The following is a 22,845-nucleotide window of genomic DNA, read 5'->3' on the forward strand; positions in this document are numbered from 1 at the left end:
CCAAGGATGGAAGTCTCCTGATAACTCAAGACTAGTCTCATCAGGTCAGCATCCAGAGGAGCATATCAAAGATTCATAGATGCTTAGGCCACAAGAGGCCACTATGATAGAAAGTATCAGAGGCGTAGCCGTGTTAGTCTGAGACGTGTTCGTCATTTATCTGATGAAGCGGGTCTTTGCCCATGAAAGCTTATGCTCCAACACTTCGGTTAGTCTATAAGGTGCCACAGGACTCCTCGCCACTATGACAGAGGCGCTCCAGTCATCTTGACACAGGCCAGAGAACGCCCTTAAAATAATTCCAAACACGGAGATTTTTGAAAAGCGTCCGATCTCGACTAAAAAATCATCGTTGGTGGACAATCCACCATCACCCTCAGCTAGCCTAGCACATGGCCTTAGAAGTCAAGCATGTAAATTACATTCTGGATACTTATCCAAGAATGCAATTAATGCTGAATCACGAGCTACCGTTTTACCAGAAATGGCAGCATAATTGGGTATCCAGCATTTACTATGAATTAATGACTTCTGGATCCGATGTGCTAGGTTTCCAAGTGGCTGTAGTAGGTAGGAAGGGGGAAATTAAATGTAAACTCAAGCTGGGATCTGAAAGTCGATCTCGGTGTGTTTGCTTTCCCCAGTTTGGGTCCCATAACCCACATGTGGTGGTTGTACTCTTCCTTCAACTACTCCCTCTCTGTGGGGAAGTGGGGGGAGGGGATGGGATGCATAGGTACAGTATTTAACAGCTGGTACCTGAAGCTAGAAATGTATTAATTCTGTTATTGCCTAAGTGAGAATAGAATCCGGCTCACCCTCCCATTACTTCTCTTGGCAGTCCAGAGCAGTTACCTCAAACCTTACCAGCATTATAGCGAGCAGATATGACTAACTACATGCAGCAAATTTCTGAAGAAACAGCCATTTCATATGCTTTTTTAAAGACCAGAACCACACTCTTCATTGCTAAATGACTGATTTTGAGTCCAAGCCTGACTTTTCCAGCTACAATGAAAAAGATTTCTAAACAAAATACAAATTGTGAGAAGCGCTCGTCCAACCTCTTAAATAACTAACGCCTCTGGATTTTGAACAGCTACATCTATTCCCTAATAGGTTAACAAATAATTAACATTTTGTGAAATGCAAGCCGGAGCTGTCAAAATGCAAAGCGTACATACTATCACTGAATGGAAGGGGTGGGGAAAAACGGGAATCGTGGGCTAGGACAACGTGACAGAAGTTAAAATGCATGGCATTGTAAAGTTTGCTGTTGTACAGTGCCACCTTGCTGTCAATTCATCAATAAAGGGGAATGAATGGGTGTCTTTCTAAAAAAGATCTGCTTTTGTGTGGACTGCAGGAGAAATTATATAGCCCGTGTTGCTCATGAACTATCAGACTAGAAGATCACAAAGGTATCTTCTGGTCTGTTGAAGAGGGGCCCTTTAGCTAGGGATGAGAAGACATCGAATGCAGATCTGATTTGTAATGCTGCAGAAGCTTCACCCGCAGTGCTTTGCATGGCATGCTTCCTGGCAACATAATATTGCATTAGCTTGAAACACAACCCTGAAAGCTTAGTCCTTGCTTTGTTTGGCAAATACACCCCGTCTCTCCTTTGGCGTCCTCTCCAAACCTCGTCATCCCATCCCCAGAAGCTTTCAGTCTCGTAACACATCATGTTTATGCTGCTCTTCCTCACCTTTGGCCCCCATTTCACATTTCAAACAGGCTGTTGCTTCTTGTCCAGCAAACACGCTCTTCTCCCTGCACCTCCTCTCTTCCAGAAATTCATCACTCGCCAACATTTTCTCTGTCCTCAGCTGGCACCTGGTGCTGGGTCTTGTCCACAGGAGACCATCGGCACTTCTGTGTAGAAGCCGCATCTTGTTCTAGGACTTGTCAAGTGTCAGTTTGAGATGTTCCGCTTTTTACCTCTTCACAGTGAAAAGAAGAAATGATCTGCGCAGCTGGTTGGGCTGGCCTGACACTGACAGCCCTTTCCCAACAACTAGCACAATGGCAACAGCTTGAACCATTCTCACTCTGAGGAGACAACAATTAGGGGCAGTTTCACCATCCTGCCTCTTTGGGGACAAAGAATTGTGACTTAAGTATCCCGTGGGCCCACCCGAGCCAGGCTAAGACATTCCTGAATCTTCACTTTCACACGCAGCAAAATGGGTGAGTTTATCTTCACTGACCTGCCTTAGTCCAAGATACCGGGCAAGGCCGCTCGCCGAAGGTTCCTTTATGGATGGTAATTCCACTCCGCCTGGGTAGCTTCCCCACCCAGCTCCCAAGCATGCAGCAGTTATTGGAGTGCGTTCGGTTTCACAGGCAGGGAACTTGAGAAAGAGCATCCACCTCTGGCCCATCCCCCTTCAATCCTGCTTCAGTCACCAGGTGAAAGTGGGCCTTACTCCTCAACTGATGTCCGTTTCCCAGGTCATATGACCACCTCACAATCTCCTGCAATCAGAGGGCATCTGAAGTCATGGCAGGGGAGGAGAGACTTGGGTTTCACAGTTTAGCTATGGAGGTTTATAATCACACTCAGTTCCACGGAAGATATTTCAAAGGGACAATTTTACTGGTCTGACAGCCCATCCAAAGGGGCTTCTTATCCCCAAAGACGACAACAAGAGTTGAGCGAGCTCAGTCAAGGACAGGATCAGCCCCCAAATTGTAACCAACGGCTTAAAAACGTGCTCCCAGTCTAGGTGTAACTTTTCCTAGTCCAATGGGTTTTGGGTGGAAGTGGAGTGTTCTGCTTGAATAGGTTGGTTGTTCCGCAAAAAACACAGACTAGCAAAGGCAGCCACACCAAACGAGTGCTCGTGCAACCTTTCCTTCTGCACGGGTGTCATTGTTCAATCTCTCCCCAGGTTTGGACAAGAAAATTACCCAATTCGCACAATAATCTCCTGCTATACTCACTGCTTCGAATCAACCTTAAGAGTTACTTCATCTATGAACTTCAGAGGGGTAGCCGAGTTTGTTTATCCTGTACAGAATAGCAACAAATGGTCTGGTAGCACTTTATAGACTAATAAAACATGCTGATGGTATTATGAGCTTTCGTGGGCACAGCCCACAGTCATCTGAAGAAGTGGGCGGTGTCCACGAAAGTCCATAATACCATCTGCATGTCGTGTTAGTCTTTAAAGTGCTACCAGACTATTCATATTTGAAGACTGAGTCTCCAACTCTGGGGAGTTTACAATGGAAGGTTCCAAGTTTTCTGACAATTAATACTGAACCGCATGCAATGTTTACTCCCACTGGCAATCTCATGAAGCTCAGTAAATGTTTGCAGGATCAGACACTAAGTGGCGACGAAAACGTCATAGAAAAGGGCAAGCAGGGCCAAGAAAGAGGGCGACATGCTCATGCAATCCCTCGGGGAAGTTAATGCACATATCTAGAAGATTGCAAAATCCAGTTTGTTAAAATTTGAATGGTCACGTTTTTTCTTGACAAACTCCTGAATTAGACGGCCTGGTTTCTTTATGTGGAATGGTTTGTGTCCCAATCTGCAGTTCTGACTGATCCAACAACATCCGTAGGAGTACACTGTAATGAAGGAAACCCAGGTAGATCAACCCCTCCTTAACTGAAGCACTAACAGAATATGTTTGCACTCCTGATTTTTTGGTGGAAGACTCTAGAGAGTACCCAGGCTGGCTAACTCCCTTGTGTGCGAACACATCCTCTGTGATAAAGGATGAAGGATGATGAGTTTTGATGGAATCTAAGCAGCTGAATGAACTAGGGGATTGCGTGATCTTAACATAATCGAACTGCAAAAAACCACATTTAAGTACCATGAAGACTAGCTTAAACCCTCCAAAGCAAGGAAATTCGGAGTTAATGCTCTGAGCTCATGCCTTCGTGCTTTTTCTTTTTTTTTTTTTTTAACTTCTTGCAGAGCAGTGTTTGCTGAAGACCGTGTCAGCCTGGATTTCAGCACAAACTCTGATTCATCTTTCCTTCGTAAATCAGACGTTTAGGTCATTTATTTGGAAGAAAGGTGCCCTTTTAAAAAATACTTCTGTTTGTTAGGGCCCAAAAACACACTTTGAGACTAACAAGGAAGCAAAATAATAGCCTGGGTTCCGAAGGCTCCATCCTCTTGAGGATGGCTTAGTTGCTCCACAGATTAATCCTCCATCATGTCTTCATGAGGTACAGGGTTGAGAGAGTCATCCTCTGAGACATTGATATTGCATAAATATTTGCCCAAGTGTGGGAAGGGGCATATTCCAGACAAGAAGGAGTCTGTGTAGCTGACATGCTCTGCTCTGGACAAATAGAGTAATCTGTTAGGGGGCCATTTAAAGTCCCCAGAATCTCGAGCAGTTCTTGGAGTCCAGACACAGAATTCTGGAGGAGAAAAGGTGACCAAGTTCTTTCCAAGAAGGGTGTATGGGCCCAAGGACTAGGGCTATGTCTAGACTGCAAGCCTCTTTCGAAAGAGCCTCTTTCGAAAGAGAGCATCTAGACTGGACGCAGAACTTTCGAAAAAGCAAGCCGCTTTTTCGAAAGAAAGCACCCAGTGAGTCTGGATGCTCTCTTTCGAAGAAGCCCTATTTACATTCAAGAACGCCTTCTTTCGAAAGAGCACTTTCGAAAGAAGGCGTTCTTCCTCGTGAAATGAGGTTTACCGCCGTCGAAAGAAAAGCCGCGTTCTTTCGATTTAATTTCGAAAGAACGCGGCTGCAGTCTAGACGCTGGTGAAGTTTTTTCGGAAAAAGGCTACTTTTTCTGAAAAAACCCCTGAGTCTGGACACAGCCTAGGTGACAACAAAAAGACTGATAGGAGGACAACTTGCCCATCCTGAAGATTTGTTCTATTTCTGCTGCTTCACTTCTCCTAGGCTTGCAGGTGGGAATGAGTTTTTAGGGACACCTCAGTGTCATCGCCAAAAGATCAGAAGAAGGCTCTAAGCACAAGGGATGGCATGGAACTTGGCACCCCGTGGGACTATATCAGGCAGAGCAGTCTAGTGGTTAGAGAAAAGGAACGAGCCTTTAGGACACTCTGAGTTCCACTCCTGCCTCTACCACTGACCAACAGCATCTCCTCGGACATGATGCTCTTGGTAATTCAGTTGGCTCACAGATTAAATGAGTATTAACCTTACTTACCTGCCGCAAAAGGGCATTGAGGGGCTCACTGAATGTTCCTAAAGCAGAGATCCTCAGTCGGGGGGCACTATCAAATCCAAGGCATAACCAACCACAAATCTCCCACGGATCTAGTTTATTAATGCAGGGGACATAAGTGACAAGGAGTCCTGTGGCACCTTATAGACTAACAGATGTATTGGAGCATAAGCTTTTGTGGGCAAAGACCCACTTCGTCAGACACATGTAATGGAAATTTCCATAAATGAAGCAGCTGTTTCAATGGGCCATAAAGAGCCCATGACTTTGCATAGATTATATTGCATTCAAACAAGACATTACAGTAAACTTTTGACGTACAAAAGTTAATTCTGTGCCTCTACGGGATGAGCTCAAAGACCCAGTGAGTCCTACTGCATTAGTATTGATTACGCTAGCAGCGAACACAGCCTCTGAAATGAGCGGACTTAGTGGGGATGCAACCCGGAGGAAGAACACAGGTGTTGCAAGGAGGAGGGGGGGAAATTGCTCTCCTTGGCCTCCGAGGACAGGAGAAGGAGGAACGGGCTGAAATTGTAACAAGGGAGGTTTAGGTTGGACATTAGGAAAAACTTCCTGCCTGTCAGGGTGGTGAAGCACGGAATAAATTGCCTAGGGAGGTTGGGGAATCACCATAATTGGAAATATTTAAGAGCAGGTTGGATAGACATCAGGAATGAACTAGATGGTGCTTATTCCTGCCGTGAAGGCAGGGGACTGGACTTGATGGCCTCTTGAGGTCACTTCCTGTTCTAAGGTTTTAGGATACTATGTATTAGGAGTAATGGGATGAAATGAAGTACAGGAAAATGTAAACTATCAGGACAGACATCTGGATAGTAAGTTTGCCGGCCAGCCGAGAGTTGCGAGCCCTGTTGCTTGGGTCATTAAACACTAACTAGGAAGGAAAACCTGTCCAGGCCTATGGTAGCAGGGCAACGCTCATGGACCCTCAACAGTCCAGGAAACCATTTCCTGCTGCATCAGTAGACCAACGTTGAGGGGCCAGCCCCAGTGGGCTGGGAATGTGCTTCCGGCAGACAGCTTTTAGCTTAGCTCTAGCTAATACGATAAAATTAGCAGGTGGCTTGGGGCCAGGCAGACCTGTAGTCGGGTGCTAGGCTCAGCCGGGGCCTTTGCCACTGCAGTCACTGGGCTGTCTCCCCTTCCTGGGGACACGTGCTCCCAGCTGCTGCCGACATACCCCTAGAGCACTGAAATGGGGCTGTTCGGAGGAACTGGTCTCTCTCTGGTCCACAGAATGACTTAGTAAGGGAGCTACCGCAAGAGGAAGACTCCTGCCCAGGCAGAGAGGGAAACCAAGGGGGACCTAAGAGGATCTCCTGTCTTGTCTAACTTCTAGGGTTTTCCGATTAACGCCATCACTAGTCACGTTTTGCAAGGCCTTCTCTTTCAACAGAAAAAAATTGAGCTTCAAATATGCAAGCGCATGTGTGGACCAAAGACATGTCAGAGGGTTTGCCAAAAGCAAAACCACTCTCTTAACTTCCCCTTCAGGGAAATATTCAGTTTAACTGACTTAATCTCTCGTATGGTTTGCACATTGCCGTGTGGATTTCATCAAAGCATGAAGCAAACTGCTTTTGGCATCTTTTAGCAAGTATTTCTACACCCGGCTGCACATTCAGTGGGACGGGCAGTCCCTGTCCAGGTGTGGCCCAGGACGAAATCACAGCACTTGGGGCGAGACTCACGTGATTGCCTGCTTTCAGCCTGCCTCTAATTTACACAACTAGCCCTTCCCAGAGAATAGGAACAAAATGTGCTTGACAACACGGGAGAATCTGTGCTTGCTGTCAAGCTGTCATGGCCCATTCTGGGGCCATGCTTTCGTGCTGCTGGCTGCTCACGTTTACTTCCCAGCACGAAACTGACAACAGGAACCAAGAGCAGACAGCAAGGACGGCAGAGACGGCATTGTGGTACAAAAGGTGTCCGTGGGCAGAGGGGGCTGAGCACACAAATCTGTCATTTCATCAGACTTTTTTACAATCAAGATTCTAATTAAAATATGAACTGGAAATCCACATGCAAGAAATAAATGCATCTCACCAAATAACCTTCCAATTAATGTTGCCACGTCTATGAATAACCAATGAATTATGTTTGAAAAAAATCCCGCTTTGCCCTTTTTATTTCATGCTACTCATAAAACAAGGGAGGCCATCCAGGATTATCATAGAATCCCAGGGTTGGAAGAGACCTCAGGAGTCATCAGTTCCAGCCTCCTGCCCAAAGCAGGACCAACCCCAACTCAATCATCCCAGCCATGGCTTGGTCAAGCCGGGACTTAAACACCTCTAGGGATGGAGATTCCACCCCCTCCCTAGGGAACCCAGCCCAGTGCTTCCCCACCCGCCTAGGGAAATCGTTTTTCTTAATATCCAGCCTAGACCTTCCCCATTGCAACTTGAGCTCATTGATCCTTGTTCTGCCATCCGTCACTACTGAGAACAGCCTCTCTCCATTTTATAGGTAATGTGGGGAATTAAGGAATATGGCAGGGGAACCTTGTCTGGGATGATTGAGTTGGGGTTAGTCCTGCTTTGGGCAGGGGATTGGACTCGATGACTCCTGAGGTCTCGTTCAACCCTATGATTCTATGAGGGGTAGGGAAGTGTATATTTGAGGGAAATATCCTTTGATTGTCATTCAACGTAAACTCTCAACCACAACTGGCTTTGGGACACTGTAAAAGACGCTTCTAAAACATTTGCTATTTGACCAAGCAAAGCAGTTGTTACAAACTCGAAGACAGAGGTTGTCTACGTCTTAGCCTACTGAAGAGGACACTTTCAAATTTCGCTCTGTCCAGTTCCTACTGTGTCACATGACAGAACATTGACAAAGCAAAAGTGTCTGTGGAACACCCCAAACTCATTTACAGAGACAGAATTGGGGGGTATTTATAACTGCCTCTGGTAAGAAAGTCAGCAGGGCTCCACTTATGTGAACAAAATTCTTCCCAGGACCAGAGCTTTACATGAGAAAAATCTGTGCAGACAAGGAACTTACATGTATGTAACATCCTGCATGAACAAATGGCATCTGTATGTCCCAAAGGTTTTAGAATGACACAGAATGGTCAAATATTGTCTGCTCCCTGAGCAATACCCAACTGGCATCAAGCGGCATCACTCAAAGACATCCTGGTGTTGCTTGTCTAACCTGCAGATTCCACTAGACAGCCTAGGTGGATCAGGTCTTGTCTTTACCACAGCACAGATTACATCTTTGGCAAGTCATCAAAAATGAAGGCCAGTCAATGGAAGAGGAAGACGAGAATCCACTTAACAGGAAACGCACAAACACAATTAGAGCAAACTTGTGTAGCGGAGACTATTGGACAGAGGAGAGGAAATACAAGAGATGAAGCAACAAATGGACCACCACCTAGCTGTATCCTGGCTCATGTTGAATTCACTTGGGTGCATACTGCCATTACAAACCATATTAACATTAAACAGGCCTACCAGTTAAACACACTGCTTCATAGTAATTAATCGTCCTAGGAGCATGTTTACAGCTCTTCATTCTTTAGAAAAAACACAGCTTTCCTCTTCAAAATCCTTGCGTTCATCTCTACATCGTTGGAAAGTAACCAATCCCTCTATATTGCCGAAAACACAAAAGTCATGTGTGCTTTACTGGCACCGCCGCATGTGGTGGCAAAAACACCGATAGAGCCAAAGCATTCAATATGGGGACGACGACTCATTTCTTTCCTGGGAGACTGCAAACTGGCCTGACTTTTAACCAAATGGCCAAGTTTCATATGGGGACGTGTTCACAAACCACGCAGCACTGAATTCCCAATTGTAAGAGGGTGCGTGGAGACTCACTGTCACCACCAGCCAACTTTCAGGTTGCTTTGCGCCCCATGTCAGTGGACGACAGATCACACTGCACATCCATTGGCTTCGGAGAGGGCTCGCAATCCATGAGGGGTTAAAAACTGTTCTGGCATGAATCAGTGGCACAGTGGTGAGGGGTTCATCGATACAGGGATTATGCAGATTAAAGGAATACCCCGGGCATCTGAAAGTTTTCAGAATGCAAACTACGTCAGCCCTGAAAACAAGAGGCACTGCATCATTATGGCAGACACACAAAGCAGAGGGGTTAATGGACAAAAAAAGATTGTTTTAATAGGAGAGAAACATCCGTCATTGAGTCTTACTTCATTCAGACTTTCTATCCAACCCCATCCATCTTCGGTGCCAAGAGATGACAGGACCCTGCTCCCTCGTTCCCCCTGCCTGGTGTATCAATAATGCCCATTTCTCTCCTAACAAATGACTCGCAAGAATGGCCCTTTTCCTGAAACGGGCTTGCCAAGTTCTAGGGATGCCTTAGTACCTGCCACGGTCAATATGGCTATAATGGGATCCCTTGGGAGGTAGGCCTCAATGGGCGGAGCCTTTTGTACCCATCTTCAGAAACGGCCACTTTGTCATTCATAGCTGGGGAATGGCTGCGAAAGAGGGAGCAGAGGGGAAAAGAGAGAGAGACACACACTCTCCACACAACCCAGAATGCAAATTCCTTCGCCCTCCCAAAATGCTTCTCTGGGCATTATCTGCGAACAAAAGTGCTCTACGCAGGCGGTCTCTGCATCACTGCTCTCTCTGTTAGCAACACCTGCTTAGTGTTATGGGGGAGAGTTTCTGAGCTATCCTTTTTGCCGGGTCTGCAGAAGCCAACCCGAGCACAAACTGGCCCATTGCTTGGGGTCACTTATGTCTTTCTCCCTTTCCCCCACACCGCCAACTCTTTCACCTCGGCCACTCCTAGGACCCTGGAGAGCTAAATAAGTTGGCGGTCTTGAGTCCGGGGGGGAGGAAGGGAGAGAATATAGGTCTCTGGCCTGAATCACCAATGCCGCTTCCCCTCCCCTCCCTCTTCCTTAAGACCTGATGGTCTTCAGTCACACATCTTAAAAGAAAAACAAAACACAAAAACACAAAGACTTACTTGTCTCAAGTCGATGAAGGCCAACTGCAGTGTGTCCCCTTGGAACCCAGGCACTGGCCCGGATCTGGCAAACTCTGTGGGAAAGAAAAGAGGATAAAAAGCGCCTTTAACTAACCATGGACAGGCAGATTGGCAGACGGATGACAGGGAAGACAAGAGAGACTGGGGGAGAGGAGGACTGAACTTCTAAGGAGTCATGTCTCCCTCCCTTCAGCTTCTTTGTTTGCCCTTCAAAATTTGTGTCATCAAAACACCATTAATTCCACCGTCCTGACAGCAAGGAAACTGTACTAATTCGACCTGAAATTTATTCCCATGAGCCGCACTGGGCTTCAGAGTATTTGTTTTGTGAATGGACAAACAACTTGCAAAGAAGAAAGGGGAGGTGGGGGTGGAAAAGTTTTTCCTCTCGACACAATAAAATCTTCAGCTGTGAAACTCCTTTCAGTTCCGAAAGCTATTTATATTTTAGGGCACAGGAGGTATTTTCTAATTTCACGCCTGTCACTGGGTTCCATAAGCATTCATCAAAAAAATATGCCCAGCAGCACCATTAATTATTCTGCAGCAGATTATCTGCATTATCTGGTATGAACCATTATTGCCTGTATATAAGCACCCAAAACGGGAAGAACTTTCCCCACCGCGTGGCCAATTTATTTTGGAAAGGAACTTTTGACACTGAATAATGCAGGCGTATAAAGCAAAGAATATGTCTAGAGTCATGTTTGCCCCGCTCTCTCGTCTAATCTGGTCTCAATTCTACACTCACGTGGTTTATTTTTCTTCTCATTTACTGGTTAAACTTAGTCCAAAATCAATACCGGGGACCACACGTTATGATTTTGGTCTTGGCGGCAGATTCATTTCACAGTTTTTGTTTGACAACGGTCACAAAAAGGCCCATAACCGCATTTCTCCTTGCTGAGCACTTGTGTTGAAGGAATGTTTCAGACCAGCTGATCTTACCGACTTTATTAAACCATTTGAATGGTTGACTCTTCAACTAAAACCAGGACCTCACTTAGATACAAAACAGGGCTGTGACTCCAATCTCACTGTATTCCCTCATGGATAAGGGTATGTGGGTTTGTGAAGTCACCAAAAATGTCATACACCAACTGCATGTCTGGCTAAAAGCAGAAGAGAGTTTTCACCTGGCAGAATTTGGTTGCTTTTATGGAATTCTAGTTTGTCAGAGCGGGACAGTTTGTGTGTAGGAGACACCATTTACTTTGTATCATGCCTGTATAGAAGAAGAAAAAATGCTCCCAACGCCACAGATTTAGCAGCTACTTTGGCACAGTTATTCATCACGTGAGGACTTTTTAGGGCAAGGAAGAAGCCCTCAGCCTAGCATGAAACCTCATGGCTCCATCTGCCACGGTGTAAAGGAGGATAAAAGCAAGGTGTTACTTCCCATCTTCATGCCCAGATTACGGTATGAGGAATAAGGCTTGGTTACCCACAAAGCCCTAAATGGTACCACTTCAATCCATACATTTCCTTGACTAGAAGCCTGCTTCAATTAGTTCTCTCACTTTGAAGCAATACCAAGAAGGAAAAATGCATTTAAGAGCCATGTTTTAAGGCCCAAATCCTGCAGCCCAGTCACTCAAGTGTTCCCGCTTTAATGAGACTAGACTTTGCTCCATTTCCAAAGTCTCATGCAATTTCATTTATCCCCCCCCTTCCCTCCACCACAACCTTTCCATTCAAGCGTTAGAGGGGGCACATTCTGCAGTTTGCAAGTTGGTACTTTAAAAAGCCAGTTTTCAAATCCCAATAGTTTGACATTTTCATATTTTAAAATACCAGCATAGTCTAAACTGGTATGATTACTAACCTCGCCATGAAGTGTTTCTAAATTGACTCTCTGTGGTACAGTTCAGGAACAGAAAATTGCAGTAAGTTGTTCATGGTCATAGAACTCAGACAGGCCGTCAAATTATTAAGCGTGTTTTCAAACGTCAAACTTCTATAATAAACATCTAATTTAAATGTCACTGTTCAGGATGACTGGCAAAGAAGGGTCTGTCTGTGATGGCCCCTTAATACGGATATGAAAGCCTGAATTGAGGCATGTATGTTTGGTAAGTTTTGATGCATATTTGTACATTGTGGAGATCCTAGAATTAAACTAGGCTGCTCACTTTCTAGTCAATTTCTTTTTTTGAGCATCTCCTCAAAATGCCAGGGCTGCAAACAGCCCGGCGAAAGGTTGAAATGTCAAGTGACAAACTATTTTTATTTAATTATAGTTCTAAATGCCATTAATCCACTCATATTAATTTTACTGTGTGTTATGTAGAAACTTATTTAACAGGCTGAATTTCTCCCGCATGCTCAGGAACAGTCCATTCCCCAAGAGGGATTTCAGCACTGCCGAAACCTGGTGCTGCTGGCTCTGTAAGAAATTAATTTCTGTTACCTGCCCATCCCCACAGCATCTGGGCACGTGCCTCTGGGTTACACATACAAAACCTTTAACTTTTAGCATATACTATTTGAATACCACACACATTTTAAATAGAGGAAAAAGCCTTCGAGCTACCCATGTGTGCACAAAAAATATCAGCACTGAAATGGGAGTATTAAAGGGCTGGTCTATAGTTTTAACTCACTGGGGCACCGAGTTGTAACAAACGAGCGTTTTAAGAGTAGCAGGAGTATATTTTTACTTCTGTGGATGTGGACTTGAATTTCAAATATTCGTGACCATCTGTTTGCAAGAGAACTGCGCACGACGTTCTTGAAAGTTTCCAGGTAAGTAATACAATCACAAATCTTATGATCTGTTTGAGAGGGGGAAATTGTTCTCCTTAAGCTCTGAGAATAGGACAAGCAGCAATGGGCTTAAATTGCAGCCAGGGAGGTTTAGGTTGGACATTAGGAAAAACCTCCAACCTGTCAGGGTGGGTAAACACGGGAATAAATTGCCCAGGGAGGTTATGGAATCTCCATCACTGGAGATATTCAAGAGCAGGTTAGATAGGCATCTGGGATTTTATAGACCGTGCTTGGTCCTGCTGTGAAAGCAGGGGACTGGACTTGATGAACTCTCAAGGTACCTTCTAGTTCTACTATTCTATGATTCTAGAGACAATTCAAGACAAAATCCATCCCATTTATTATATGGGTCTAATTATTAGCTCTGTTCTAGTTCTAGCATGCTGAGGAACCATATTACTACCCTGTTTTTAGTGGGGTGTAACACGCTTCAACAAACAGCTGTAATCCAGCATCGGCCATTCTGTCCAAGGAGAGTAAATGATGTTACAGCACTGATGTATTAACATACAGTGTCTGTCTGGGTCAAACCGATCAGAAAACTGGTGGAGGTATGCACTGCACTAGTAGTACAGCTAGACACCCCAGCCATGAAACAGTCTATGAAATCGTTCTTCTGTTACTTGTATTGCAGTACAAATGACATCACGGATATGGCTTATAGTGTAAACTGACAACAAGGGATTGGAACAGGAACACATGGGGTGTTCCACCACATTACAAAATATTGCAGCACCCTCTGTACTCACAGGTCACATTTTACATACCAAAGCCACAAATGTATCTGAGGAAAAGAAATGTACAAGGCACTTTTTAAAAAGGAACCACACTTTAAAGGAGAGACACAGCCAGTTCTTGGTTTTCATCTCCTCAATTGGGTAGCCTACAGGCTATGGCCACTCAGGGCAGGTTACAGGGGGACTCCGGCCTCTTTTCCAAAATGTTTCCCCAATGAAAGAATCCAGTGTTAAGCCCTTTGCAATGAACAAAGGATAGAGTTCAAACAAACAAGGAAAAAAAGGCAACCACTGTAACTTTAGTATAAAGAATTTAGGAATCTTTTCGTGTACTGTACACAGCCACACAGGCAAGTTTGTAAGCGTAGAGATTCTAATACATTTTGCGTTGTTGGTGTAAATACAGCTGGCTTCTTTATTCCCCAAATTAATTAATTTAGGGACAAGATTTTCTGCATCACATGTGCTCTGTTTACAGAATACAGGATGGTGTGGACAGGTGGTATAAAGATTATTAGCACTTACTGACTGTAACCCGCATAATTTGCACATGGTTTGGCTACTTGCAAATAATGCAATTATCCCAAAGTTGTGCCAATTACTATGCCTAACTACTACGTTCCCTCTTTTTTTTAAACACACACACACACACAGGAGGCCTCTTGTCACTGTAGTATCTGAATTTTATAGCTACACGCTCTATATATTTTTATACAGAAAAAGCTTCTATTTGAAATTACATCACACATGTATTATGTATTTTACACACACACACACACACACACACACACACACACACACACACACACACACACACACACACCCCCTTGCAAAATCTTATCTTCCCACTTGCCATCTCTTTGTAATATTTTTGCCACTGGGGGCAAAATTATCAACATGATAATTATAGAAGCACATTTTCTGCATGGGCTAGTAAATACTCAGAAGAGTTTTGCGAACACTGTATTACTCGTGTATGCACACACACTGCAGGTGGACTTGCAGCAGACATTTGGAAACAAAAAGGGAGACTTGGAATTTAACAACTGAGAAGTTATTCTCGGCAAAAGGGTGGCATTAAAGAAAGATTTGAATTCTTGCTGCCTGAGTCCTCCCACAAACCTGTTATGGAGTAATGAAGTTTCATATAGAGAAGATTTAATTCTAGATGTGATGAATCTGGACCCAGTAATAGGAGAAGGGGAAGAATGGTTTTTAAATCCAGTTGATATTACGAAAGTCTCTGAGCAGTAAGGAAGCAGGAACGGCAGGAGAAAGATTTGGTGGAGAGGAGCTGGAAGAAACCAATTAGGGAAATCTTGGGTGGCAGGAGAAAAGCAAGATTCTCCTGTCTGGGGAAAGATCAGGAAAGGAGGGCTGGTTTGGTAGCTGTTAGCAATATATGAAAGGGAACTACGATATCAGCACATCTGGAAATGAGAGAAGAGCAAAAACGAAACACGGTCTCCAAGGGTGGGAGTGTGTGATTGTGATGGAGCATAGCTGCAAGGCAGAACCTGAGATGCAGAAAAGGGCACACGGGAGCGAAGGGCAAATGGAGAGGTCAAAGATGCAGCGGTATTCAAACCTAAGTATGCAGAGAGGGGTGAGGATGCGGTTTTGAACAGAACTGGGAAGAGCAGTTGAGTGAGGACTGCAAAATACATGGCCATAAGATCCATCGAGGGAGACAACAGACTGAGTAAGACAACTAAAGGACTTAGGGATGGATAGGAATTTGAAGGACAGACACTGACAAGGCTCATTTGCATATGTAGTGAAGACCCCAGGGAGGACAGGAAAAGGAGATCAAGATGCACGAAAAGAGAACTTCCACCAACAAGAAAGTTATACGGTACGGAGTTAATTCCAGCTTCTGTGGAGTAGTAAATGTCTATGGCTTTATCTACAAGATCATGGACAAGGAATGGTTTGTCACTGGTGGAACAGTGTCAAGTATAATATATCGACATGTATTGTATCTATTGCCGTGTATGCACAAAGAATCAACTCATCAGGAGGTACATATTGTGGACGGCTCATCAGTAATAAGAATCAGATTGGGATATTTCCAGAAGATCTTGAGGACAAATGTTTGTGAGGAAACCAGGAAAATACATACAATGTAGTCACATTTTAGGCACCTACGCATAGAGCATGACTTATTGTGTATCATATATTGATATCCGTTCATTAAAAAAAAAATCAAGATGTGTATGTAAGCTAAAATAACCATGTGCTCTGAATTTTCCTCTCCCTAATCCCACGCCATTGTTACCAGCACTAACGGCCCTCTTACCATTATGTACATGTCATATCTTGGGTTCAGTACAATGCACTGATCACTGATGACAATTTCAGTTAGGAAGGGGAGAACTCTTGAGGGGGCATGTTAAGGTGAGTTAATTTAGAGGAGAAAAGTTCACTAGGGAAAAGTCTTCAAGGAGCAATGAAGAGGAGGGTGCGCAGCACTGCAGGTGGTGTGGAGAACCGCAATACGTGTGGGAAATGTAAGTTACAGATCAAGCAAAGGGTAATATCCTTTGGTTGTCAGACTCTGCTGGAAGGCACTGGGAAACACGCGCACATGCAAAGAACAGAGATTAAATACATGGCCTAAACACAGTGGATTAGAACATATCAAACAACACACAGTTTTGTTGCTTGAAGCTAAATGCAAGCATCAGCTGGAGGTACATGCCATACATAGCAAAATGGTTGATAAAGAACATCCTCAATATAATCCAGTGTTACCAAAGGATTTGGTGACAAGTCAGACTTCAGAGGTCCAGAAGTTCTGAAGACAGTTAGCTGCACCATGCTGAAAAAGAGCATGAGATTGGGAACTAAAAGTTTGAGAACACAAGAAGGGCCGTACTGAGTCAGACCAATGGTCCATCTAGCCCAGTACCGTCTGCTGACAGTGGCCAGTACCACATGCCCCAGAGGGAGGGGACAACAGGGAATCCTCATGGGATCCCTCTCCTGTCACCCATTTCCAAACAGAGGCTAGAGACACCATTCCTACCCATCCTGGCTAATAGCCATTGATGGATCTAACCTCCATGACTCTATCTAGCTCTTTTTTTGAACCCTATTAAAGTCTTAGTCTTCACCACATCCTCTGGCAAGGAGTTCCACAGGTTGATTGTGTGCTGAGTGAAGAAAAACTTCCTTTTGTTTTAAACTTGCTGCCCATTCATTTCATTTGGTTCTTATATCGTGGGAATAAATAAATAGCTTTCCCTTATCCACTTTTTCCACACCAGTCATGATATTATAGACCTCTATCGTATACCCCTCTTAGTCTTCTCTTGCCATACAGGGGAGGCACAATACAAAGAAAGTGTGCCTCAGACACAACCGGCTAACGAGGACACCACGAGAGTACAGGTTTTCCTCATCAGGGCTCTAAATACAGCCATGCAGCTGAGAACTACCAGACATCCCCATTCATTTCAATGGATGTGCAAGAAAACGGCACTCTTGCTACCTTTTGTGTGGTCATCATTGAATGTGTGTTTATCTGTGCCTGTGAACAAACAGATATTTCACACAAGCCTGCTCACGGTTGTATTAATTTTAATGGACTTCATGGGCTCAAAGAGCCATGTTCACACGAGCCTACTACAGTCTAATGTTTAACAGTTTAAACAAGTTCCATAGTTTTGTATATAGAGACTCCAGCCTGCTTAGCACGCTGGCAAACACTTCATTAAAATCTCTTGTACCTGTTATTAAAGATATGGAAAAAAGTAAAACCAGTTAAAGTATTAATAAGGGTTTTATTTAACCATAACTGTGTTCCTCTAGCTGCAGAGAAATTTTAATAAGGAAAACCCTTTTGGTTTGACAATCTTTTTAAAACTTTAACGGCCCTTTTGGGAGAAAAGAGAAAAAAGTTAATTGAGATGGCCTGGAGCTATTACTGTTAAGTCTAATCCAGTTCCTAGAATACAAGTCAAGGCAAACACACACACAAGAAGAGAACAACAAAGACAGAAAAGGTAACTTCGGTCTTTGCTGTTGACTTTCACTTGCAACCTCAGTGCTGGAAAAACAACCCCTCCACTCAGTACCAGAGCATGTTATTTTATCGGCCATTCCAAGACCTGGTAAACTGGTACCAGCATCAGGCTGCTTAGGTCATCCGGTTCTTTAGTCTCAGGCTCACAACAGTGTGGTAAAAGATCCCACCTCTCCTTTTTCCTGCAGGCTACGGAGAGTCTGAAGTAAAAGTGGCCACTAGCTCTCCATTTCTCCCCAAAAGGAAATAGTAAGTGGAATAGCTCGCGCTTTCACTAGTTTGCCCACCAGTTAGACCTAATTTTCATGGAATCATAGAACACTGGATCTGGAAGAGCCCTCAAGAGGCCATCAAGTCCAGTCCCTTGCCCTCACAGCAGGACTAAGCACCATCCAAATCATTCCTGACACATGTCTATCTAACCTGCTCTTAAATATCTCCAGTGATGGAGATTCCACAACCTCCCGAGGCAATTTATTGCAGAGTTTAACCACTCTGGAAGTTTTTCCTAATGGCCAACCTAAACCTCCCTTGCTGCAGTTTAAGCCCATTGCTTCATGTCCTGTCCTCAGAGGCCAAGGAGAACAATATTCCCCCCTCTTCCCTGGGACACCCCTTTAGATACCTGTAAACCACTATCATGTCCCCTCTCCGGGTATGTCTACACTCCCCCCTAGTTCGAACTAGGGGGGTAATGTATACATACCGAACTTGCTAATGAAGCCCGGGATTTGAATTTATGCTAATGAATTTATGCTAATTTGAATTTATGCTAATGAAGCCCAGGAAATTCAAATCCCGGGCTTCAGTAGCAAGTTCGGTATGCATACATTACCTAGTTCGAACTAGGGGGGTAGTGTAGACATACCCTCCGTCTTCTCTTTTCTTAACTAAACAAGCCCAATTCCTTCAGTCTTCCCTCATGGATATAAATCCATGGCACACTCATTGGTCTCTCCATTTCAAAAAGGGCATAGTGGAAATGGAAAAGGCTAAGAGAAGGGCAACAACAAATGATCAAGGATATGAAACAGCTTCCATCTGAGGAGAGACCAAAAAGATCAGGGTTGTTCATCTTAGGAAGGAGACGACTAAGGGAAGGTTATGATAAAATCATGGTTGCTGCTGACAAAAAGTGAATAGAGGAGTGTTCTTTACCCTTTCACACAATACAAAAAACAAGGGGTCACTTGATGAAATTCATCAGAAGCGGATTTAATACAAGCTAGAAGAAAGTTTTTTTCCCATATAACTCACCACTAACCTGTAGAGCACATTGTGAGGGGATAGTAGGATGGGGTCCAAAGTATAAATGAGTTGCAATACCGTTCAGTTTCCTGAGAATTACAGCTTAGAAATCATGTTTCCCCAAAACCCATGTCCCCTTCACATCTGCAACCCCTTCCAGTACGGGGGCCCGTATTTCAAGAATGAGGTTTGCAAGTGCGGGGAGGTATAAAGAAGATCCATAAGAACGATTAGAGGATTAGAAAACATTGCATAGTGATAGATTCAGAACTCTCAATTGATTTAGTTTAAAGCGGTTAAAAAATGACTTTAGAGCATGTTTTCACTCACTGCACCGGAGATGGACGTTCTGGTGTTTGATTTAGTGGGTCTAGTATAGACCCGCAAATAGAACGTGGAGAGCAGCTCTGGCCGGCGCCAGTACTCTTCACAATCACAAGGAGTAAGGTAAGCTAATGGGAGCATTTGCTCCTGTTGCCCTCCTGCTATGGGGACACTGCCAAGCTCAGTTTAAGGTATGCCGACTCTAACTATGTATTCTACATAAAATCCTAGGGCTGCAAGAGACCTCAGGAATCACTGAGGCCAGCCCCCTGCCCAAAGCAGGACCAACCCCAACTCAATCATCCCAGCCAGGGCTGTGTTAAGCCGGGGCTTCAAAACCTCTAGAGATGGAGATTCCAGCCCCTCCCTAGAGAATCCATTCCAGTGCTTCACCACCCTCCTAAGGAAATTGTTTTTCCTAGTCTCCAACCTAGACCCCCCCCCCCCCCGCCAAGTTGAGACCATTGCTCCTTGTTCTGCCATCCATCACCACTGAGAACAGCCCCTCTCCATCTTTTTTGGAACATCCCTTCAAGAAGTTGAAGGCTGCTCTCAACTCCCCTTCCCCCACTGTTCTCTTCTGCAGAATAAATAAACCCAAATCCATCAGCCTCTCCTCATAAGTCATGTGCTCCAGCCCCCTCATTATTTTGGTTGCCCTCCGCTGGACCCTCCCCAATGCGTCCACATCCTTTCTTTAATGAGGAGAGAGGAGGCAGAACTAGACACAATACTCCAGATGTGGCCTCACCAGTGCCGAATAAAGGGGAATAATCACTTCTCTAGATCTGCTGGAAATGCTCCTCCTAATGCAGCCCAATATGCCATTAGCCTTCTTGGCTACAAGGGCGCCCTGTTGACTCATTTCCAGCTTCTCATCCACTGTCATTCCCAGGTCCTTTTCTGCAGAACTGCTACTTAGCCAGTTGATCCCCAGCCTGTAGCAGTGTTTGGGATTCTTCCGTCCCAAGTGCATGACTCTGCACATGTCCTTGTTGAACCCCATCAGATTTCATTTGGCCCAATCCTCCAATTCATCTAGGTCACTTTGGATCCTATCCCTACCCACCAACATATCTACCTCTCCCCCTTGCTTAGTCTCATCTGCAAACTTGCTGAGGATGCAATCCATCCCCTTGTCCAGGTCATTAATAAAGATGTTTAAGAAAACCGTCCCTAGAACCGATCCTTGGGGCACTCTGTTTGAAACCAACCGCCACCCAGACATTGAGCCATTGAGGTTGTGGAATCTCTATCACTGTAGATATATAAGAGCAGATCAGACCAACATCTATCAGGGATGATATGGACCATGCTTGGTCCTGCTGTGAGGGCAGGGGACTGGACTTGATGATCTCTCAAGGTTCCTTCCAGTTCTAGTGTTCTATGATATACGGCCATTATGACATTTTCTGTCTTATTTTCTGTTCCTTTCCTAACATACTACTAGCCTTTTAGACTACTGAAGAATTTTCGGAGAACTACTAATGGTTACTCCAAGATCTCTTTCTTGAGCATAACACCTAATGTAGAATCCATTGTTAAATAAATATCTAGTTGGGATTGTTTCTCCTGTTTGAACTACTTTGCACTTTTCAACACACAAGTTCATCAGACATTTTGTTATGCAGTCATCCAGCTTTGTGAGATGTGTAGCCAGGTGGGATAGTTTGCCTTTGTTGTTTTTACTGCTTCACTATAGTCTCGCTTTGCAAATAACCTACAGGCTTGTATCCTGGAAGACATTAGCTTCGGCAAGTTAGTATAAGTCTTAAAGCCTATAATATCTGATCAGATAAGCTTTATACAGACTACCAGCCCAATAGAAAATCTCTACGTTTTTCAGAAGGGGAAAACAGAGGTTAAACACATTATAGATGTACACATCTATAGATTAAACACATCTATAGATGTACTTAAGACAGACACTGTTCTCTGTGGATTACAGGGAGAGAAATAAGTAATCATAAATGTCATCATGCGTGGTGAGCTGAATGGAAGACTCTTGTTGACACACTAAATTGGTAATAGGTTATCACAGGTAACCAATCAAGGTACTAATATGGGCCCTTGGAGTATTCCGTAAAAAATCCAAATTTCTGTATTACTCCAAAGTATCCTACTTTGATGGGGAACCAAGCAAGTTCCCTCATTTCCCCAGGATTACAGTTAACATCATTTCTAGCTCATCAAGAGACCTACTTCATAGATATGGATAAAAAACACACAAGCTATTCCTCCATTAACAAAGGAAGGTAATGAATCTAACAGTCCCTGATGTGGATGATGGATTATAAGGATGGGTAGAGATCAGGGATTATTGAGATTATTTTCATGATTCTAGGATACAAATCTAACAGGTATAAGCAAAGACCTAGACAGGTACCAAACACTGATGACAGTATATGGTGCACATCCCAGAAAAATATATCAAATGCATCATCGGTATGATATTCCTCCTCCACTCCGAGGGGGAGGAAATAGCGCTGAAACCATCTCTACAGACATCTGAACATTTACATCCGTAAATGGGGTTAATTTTACATTTCACCCCATCAAATGAGGGGGGGGGGGGGTGAGAATGTAGCCTATAGGGCTAACCTGCTTGCTTGCAATAGATGCCTAAATTATTATTTCCTTATGGTTTTGATTCCATGTTCATTATAAGAAGTTTCAGTAGGTTTATATTGGCAGTTTGCCTGTAACACAAGGGACCTGCAGGCCACATCCTGTGTGTTGAGTTAAAGCCAAACTAGCATGCACATGCCTGGGAACTTTTGCCCATATAGCAAAGTTAAGGCGCGTATATTCGGGACCGTTCACCTAGATAAAGCAACCTTCAATGGCATAGGAGACATCCAAGAACATCCTCAAACTTAAAAGATTCATCATTACTTAGAGAAACCTGAAATAACTGGTTAAGACCAGACGGAATAACCGGGTAGGACCAAAATTACAAATGTGATCGGCAACCACAAAAATCCCATGGTAATGAATTGACGTATATGAGAATAAACTGAGCTCAATAATATACTGACCTATCGGGAAAACGACTTCACCATTAGTACGGTGAGGAAATACAAATAAGCAGGGCTTGACAAACGGCGGCGAAAGCCACTCGCCAGCCCCACACTGCGCATGCGCAAGAGCCGCATCGGGCATGCGCGCGCCGCCGGTAAACGGGGGGCGCGGCTGAAATCTACTTGCCATAGGCGAGTAGATTCTATAGTTTGTCGAGCCCTGCAAAGAAGAAGAAAAAGAAACACCCCCTACTGAATAGCTATCAAACATAACAACGTCAGTGTAACAAAGTGGCATCCCAGCCTAGGGGCAGTAGGAGAAAGATGGAAGCCTTGGGAGGTGGCAAAATGATGGCCACTGAGGATGAGGAGGAAGGTGAAGGTGATGAGAAAGGTGATGGCTCCCCGCCATTGTTCTAGAAGGAATGGTGTGAGTATATGGTATGGAATAGACGTACATTCCTTATTTATCTTATCAACTTTGCCTTCCCCAACGTCATTTCTGTCTCACCCTGCCACTTAGTCTAGT

At 44.3% G+C, this 22,845-nt stretch overlaps 1 protein-coding gene across 5 annotated transcripts in view; it reads right to left on the reverse strand.

Moving 5' to 3' along the window:
• Positions 1 to 22,845, reverse strand: part of EXOC6B (exocyst complex component 6B) — a 461,000-nt gene that overhangs the window by 100,260 nt on the left and 337,895 nt on the right. For all 5 annotated transcript variants that reach the window (XM_075931045.2, XM_075931047.2, XM_075931048.2 and 2 more), the window contains one exon: positions 10,171 to 10,244. In XM_075931045.2, the coding sequence (XP_075787160.1) occupies positions 10,171 to 10,244 (74 nt within the window). The remainder of the gene's footprint in view (positions 1 to 10,170; positions 10,245 to 22,845) is intronic.

Source organism: Pelodiscus sinensis, chromosome 4 (assembly GCF_052426305.1).
Source record: "Pelodiscus sinensis isolate ZL-2025 chromosome 4, ASM5242630v1, whole genome shotgun sequence".
NCBI lineage: Eukaryota > Metazoa > Chordata > Testudines > Trionychidae > Pelodiscus > Pelodiscus sinensis.